The following is a 6,340-nucleotide window of genomic DNA, read 5'->3' as shown; positions in this document are numbered from 1 at the left end:
TGCATCCGACCATCATCAAGCACAGAATGACTTCGCCCACTTCTTTCACGCATATTCGCAGACCCACCAGCAGTTCTACCGCTGGCGAGGCGACTGCATGCCGTCGCTGTATAGGTAAACAGCGCACGAACGAACGAACGAAACGAAAAATGCGCGAGCAAAAAGCACGTCAGTAAGCGCTGCTGTCACAAATTGTAATAATTCGCACACGGCAGGAACTGCTTCTTTTATACTCAAAGAAAATCTGCTAGTAGATCCGAAGACCCGTAACATACCGCATTCTGATGTCCGTGTTAGGAATACACGGGATTGATTACACACACACTTAAATTATTTTGCCGAGATTCCAACAGCCGAGACCTCGATAATTATTTTTACCGAAATTCAGTAATTCTTTTACCGAAATTTCGTCATAATTTTACTGAAATTCGGCAAAGTTGACTTTTTACCGAGATCTCGGTAACGATTACCGATGACTCGGTAAAGTTTACCGAATTCTTGGTTAAAATTTTACCGAGATTCGTCGAAATTATTGCCGAGATCCCGGCTGTTGGATTCTCGGCAATCGTAAAATTTCGAATTTTTAGTGTGCATGAACTTTTTTCTGGCTTTGACAAGAATTCAAATTTTCAATAGCTTATCGTTAATAATCTAAAGTTTCAATGAAATAGGTAAAATGGTCGAGAATTTCCGAGTTGATTGATATATAAATCTTAAAAATCCATCGAAAGATAAAGGCGCTAGTAACGTTCAAAATCTTCCCTTCCATCGTAACGCTCTCGATTTCCAAAAATCTAAATGACACCCAGTATAGTAAAGAAAGACGTAAGTCCTACGTCAAAACTTGTCGAGCACTCGAGCAGCCGTCCAAAAAGCAGCTTTGACGTGTGAAATACATTGTCTCTTAAACACATATTACGCACACAAAGTGAAATTGTATACAATACACACTTACGAAGTCAAAACGATAAACGAAAAGAGTCAATTGAATAAAAAAATATTCATAGCCGCTAATGTCGTCTCCGCCAATAACGAATTGTTTTACCCTACCCAGGAATTCTTTGCCGCTACGTTACATGTGTTGGTGAGCGGAAGTGCATCTCTCTCGTTCTCTTTTTCAAACGGGCCAGCCCCGTTAGGTTGGCAGCTATGTTCAATATGGCCGCTTTTCGTTTGTGTCAGAATTGAAGTCCAGCGAGAGAGGGCAGTAAATAAAAAATATGTGTCAGTAGCTGTCCGGCACCACAGTCAGCAAAACCGACCCGCAGTAACAGAATCGAACGTTGTTGAGCATCTCGCTCCCGCCGCGGCCCGGTGGCCATTCGAGAAATTAAAAAGACGTCGGATTTTGTCTAGTTTCCTCCGCCGCGCCGTGACAGTGCATCGTACGAATACATAATCGGGTCGTCTCGTTCGTCCGTCAGTGACTGGCAGCGCGGCCATGTTTGAGTGCACGGTTTCTGAAGCAGCGGAACGACGTTTTTCCGCAGTTCTCGCAGCGTTCGTATCAAAGTGACACAATTTTGACATCTGCAGGACCTAAACGTCGTCGTCGAAGCCGACGGCAAACAAAGGAGGCGCATATTTTGTTGGCCTGCTGGGATTGGCCCCAGCTGGGCGTTCGCGGCGGCCAAATTCGGAATAAAAGCAGGCGTTGGATATTTTTTCCTGCCCTGCCGACGAAATTACGACGGAGCTCTACGCAACTGTACTGTGGTTACGGCTGCTATAATTGGGCTGGGCGGAAAGCAAGCAGCATAACATTCGTCAGTGCAACGGCGCAGGAGTAATATGAAGAAAATAGTGCAACCCATACGAAAGGTATTGTTTAGATAGTTGACATAGTGCACCTAATCAGGGGTAAATTAGAAATTTTGATTGGTGAAAATCGATCTCTCACGTTCGCGAATTTTTTTTTTCGCTTTCTGATCATGTAAAAAGTGGCGCTCTGTGGTAAAAAGTGTGGATGTGTGTGCGAGAATAGTAAGTGATGACTTTTTCTCATGTTCTTCGGCCCACAACAACAAGGTAGGCTGGCTGTTCGACGGTGGAACCAGTAGCAGTGTTGCCGGTATACTGGATTGTATTTGGGCAATTGATATTTTGAACAACTCGTTAAATATTTAAATACAAAAACCAACCGGGCAAGATAGACTGTAAACAGTTCTAGCCGTTTCAAGTGACACCACAATAATTAAAACTATAAATCGGATCCACTTAGTGATTTGGACGTACAGTTTTTCGGCTTCATAGATTGCAAACATTTTTCTTCCAAACTAGTTTCCTCCGTTTCCTCATAGTGGAATGCTTGTTTTGTCGGTTTACCTACATCCCGTGGTTTTCAGGACATCAATCTCAACTTTTCTTTTGATTAGATACACAAGTAAACAAAAAGAGATTTATGATAATATGTATAACCTTCACATACAACTTTATAACAATTTACACTGCGGTGCAAAATTTATTGAACGAAAATCGATTTTCATACAACATCGGCCATGCCGACTACATGCACAACGTGCCAAAATCCAAACATTGAGAAAACGCCTATCCAAAAAAATGCATCAACATTTCAATTCCTATTTCGCAGGTTTATTATATTTTAAACAGCAAAAACCTCTAGAAGCAAAGAATCAACAGTATCTATTTATCCTTAATGTTAATTGCATCGAAAATATCGAAATCGATTAAAGAAAAATGACATGACATTGCCATTCTGTGTTTGTTTGTCATTCATAGATCCTTTGTTTATGACATTTTCTAAACGTAAATATGGCTTTTGGGAAATAGAAATTTCCTCTTTGGGCTTGGAAGTTGGAGAAGGCTTATCCATGACAGAAAAAAACGAGTGGCTTGTCCGTTTTTTGGTGGTTTGTCATATTTTGAAAATAACACTACAGTTATAGGCCTAATCAAAAATAGTTTTTTCTCAATTAATTTAATCAAGATCACGGAACATTTTGATACGGTTATTAGCTATTAGAGAATGCTTTTGAAGGGAATTTTAAAATGGATTTATTTACTTTTTTATTGTAGGTCCTTATCTATTGTTAAGTGAGACTATCAAAAGGACGTTGTTTTTTTCTTGTGTCTTATTAAGGAGACTTTCAGCACCAAGCAGGCATTTATTTTTTTATCTTTTGCAGAACGTTGTAATGCTTTAGCAGGAATTTGCCTTCCAACGATTGTTTACAAAATAAGTTACGCCCAAATCGCAAATCAGTCCCGAAGTAATCTAATATAATAGAAGGTTTATGATGGTGAAAGATATACTCTAAGATGTTTTTTAACTTATTACACGAAAAAAAGGAATAGGTCCCAAAATTTTAAATACCCCAATATTCTAATATTGAATGGAATAATTGGAATTCAATATTCTAATATTGAAATTCAAGATTTTATTTTAATGGATAGAAATCTGCAAAAGAAAACAAAATTATAGAAATTGAAAAGGCAAAATTGATGCAAAAATGCAAAATTACGAATCGAATTTTTTGGTTGCCCAAAATGTGCTTAACTCTATTTAAGGATCTGTCTCATTTGGAGAATTAAACTGAAATTAAACTTAAAAGTGACATTTCAGTAATTAACTAATTACCCTGCTCGCAGAGCAAGATTAGTTTTGACAGATATCGAATTAATTAGCATCGATGTCTTATTGAAATTGCTGGATAGCACCAACCTTTCTTATGACTGGGTGATTTTGAAATTTTCGAACTGTGACTTTTAAGTTTAATTCTCCAAATGAGACAGACCCTAAGAAATCGAAATAATAATATTGATTGGATACAAAAAAATGATCTTTGGGTTAAATCTGTTTTCATATTAGTTGTTTTATATTGAAGATCTTTTCAAAATTCCTATTTTGCGGATTCCGCAAAGTTCTTCCGCAGCTGTCAAAGTTCTACCGCAAGCCTGAAAGTCTTCAATACACTGAAAAAAATCTGATATTTGGCGTTGTCATCGTAGAATTCCATGCCAAACAGCAGAGAGAAACTATAAGGTTCAAAAAACGGAAAAGTCTGAATGAGATTAAACCGAAAGCTGAATATTAAAAATATGTCGGCTATACTACACTACAAAAATTCCACACATTTTTATTGGCAAAAATCCATTAATTTAATTCATGATTCTAATTAGTGCACACATAACCACTCTCCACGCGAAGTACAAATATAATCTATAATCAAATAAAATGTATGTGTGGTCTCTAATATGCAGTTATTGAATTTATGTGTGGGTACAAATTGCATATATTTGCGTCGCCAAATTGCAAAAATTTATGTGTGCGACAAATATATTCAATATAAAGAATTTTTTCGGTGTAGAATATAATATACGTTATCACTACTTTCTGTGAACATTATGCTCTAAGAAAGAAGAACCACACTAGACTGTCATGCAATATCCATTGGCTCAGTCAGAAACTTACGAAAGTTTTGCAACCAAGAAAAGAATCAAACCATTGTAATTATGTGCTAATGTATTATTACCATATTGATTAAATGCCGGTTGACACTAACTACATGACCACGAAGCGCACAATTTCAGTTTGTCTGTTGATTAAAGCAGTTCTCATTAACATGTTTTTGGAAATTTAATGTATCTATTTGAAAGGTTCGTTACAAATTATCAGTTGTTTCATTATAAAACTGACTTCATGTTTGTCAGTGAATAAAAAACCAAAAGTTCAAAAATTCTTACCCTGTTTTTTTAAGGTTAAATAAAAATTGGAAAATTTCACAAAATTTATCGGAAAAAGCGGCAAAACCGGGAATTTCAGTGGCCACCCTGTGATAAAATCGGGATATTACTGTATTTCATATCATAGAACTTAATCCGTCTCCTAAACCTAGATATTTGATGGACACAAAATTGTATGGTTTTTAATAATTTTCCAATTCGAGTACTTTTGGAGTCTAATACGAACATTTTAATGTGATTAATACAGACTTCTGAAAAAATTATCTGGCATCCCTAGTTAAAGGTGATTTCTCGTCTTCAAATCTATGACGAGTTTTGAGCGTGGAAGAAATTCAAAGCACTTTTGCAGGATTCAAAGCACTTTGGGAAGGACCCAAAAAATGGTGCTCCGTAAGTCTCGCGTAACATTTGAAAAGGGCCTACAGCCAAAACGTAAACATTGAGAAAATGCCGTTCGAAAAAAATGCATCACAATTTCTATTCCTATTTCCCAGGTTTATGATATTTTAAGCAGCAAAAGCTCCTAAAAGCACATAATCAACACTATCTATCCATCCATAACCTTAATTGCATCGAAAACATGCAAAAATGTGTCGAAATCGTTAAAATAAAATTTTAAGTCTATTTTCATTTGGTTCTCCGGAATAGGCCTTCTTGATAAGTCATTCTGCATTTGCTTGTCATTCATAGACCCTTTGTTTATGGCATTTTTCGAAAGTAAACACGGGATAAGGCTTTTCGGGAGGGGAAATTTTCTCACACCGAGGTCGGGCCGATGACGGTTCGGAAAAAAATCCCGTTATCGGCCCGAAGTTGGAGAAGGCTTATCCCAGACAGAAAAAAACAAGTGGCTTGGCCGTTTTTTAGGGTGGACCTACACATATTTTGAAAATAACACGTAATAGGCCCAATCAAAAATTAGTTTTTTCTAAGTAATTTAATTGAAGATGCGGAACATTTTTATACTATAAGTAGCTATTAGAGGATGCTATCGAAGGGTGTTAAAATTGAATTTGTTTACTTTTCATTGTAGGCCCTAATCAATTGTTAAGCGAGAAGTGTTTTTTATTCATATTTATGGTTGATGTACTCTCCAGTTAGCCTTTTTAGCAAAGGCATAGGATTGTCAATCCGGAGATGGTAAGTTTGATTTTTGGTCTGATCGAGGATGCTTTCGTCTGTATTACACTCTAATCCATGGACAAAGTGTATCCGTGTGTCCATAATGGTTGCTTTGATTGCTTTGAGAATAGGTCGTATGTGCAAAAGAGAGATTCTCTTTGTTCACGCTCTCTTTCGCTAATAGATCGGCAAGTTTAGCATTTTCTGCTACATTTTCACTTTAGCACGCTAGACAAAGTTATTGTCTTTAGATATCTGCCAAAAAATCCAACATAAATTTGTGTATAGCTTTGTGATAATCGAAAGAGAATGTAACCGAAGAGAGGCTCTCTTTTGCACATACGACCTATTCTCAAAGCACTCTAGCATTGTGCTTGCCGCACAAGATAGATATTGAAGCAAAAGCAGACATTCAAATAATAACTGGAAATATGCTAATAGAACATTGGAAGACAGAATAACACTTGTCATAAGACGAATTTGTACAATCCCATTGAATTCCACCACTTAATTG

General features: G+C 36.9%; 1 protein-coding gene across 3 annotated transcripts in view; it reads left to right on the top strand.

Annotated features, from left to right (window-relative positions):
- Positions 1–1,167: 1,167 nt before the first annotated feature.
- Positions 1,168–6,340, top strand: part of LOC134211308 (uncharacterized) — a 49,659-nt gene continuing 44,486 nt past the window's right edge. The window contains exon 1 of one of the 3 annotated variants that reach the window (XM_062688051.1): positions 1,168–1,821. In XM_062688051.1, the coding sequence (XP_062544035.1) occupies positions 1,792–1,821 (30 nt within the window). In that variant the 5' untranslated portion in view covers positions 1,168–1,791. Of the gene's footprint in view, positions 1,822–1,919; positions 2,072–6,340 lie in introns of those variants that run through there. The other 2 variants (XM_062688053.1, XM_062688054.1) reach the window with 2 other exon arrangements.

The sequence above is a fragment of the Armigeres subalbatus genome, chromosome 2 (assembly GCF_024139115.2).
Source record: "Armigeres subalbatus isolate Guangzhou_Male chromosome 2, GZ_Asu_2, whole genome shotgun sequence".
Classification (NCBI taxonomy): domain Eukaryota; kingdom Metazoa; phylum Arthropoda; class Insecta; order Diptera; family Culicidae; genus Armigeres; species Armigeres subalbatus.
This window is presented reverse-complemented; position numbering and strand designations above follow the sequence as displayed.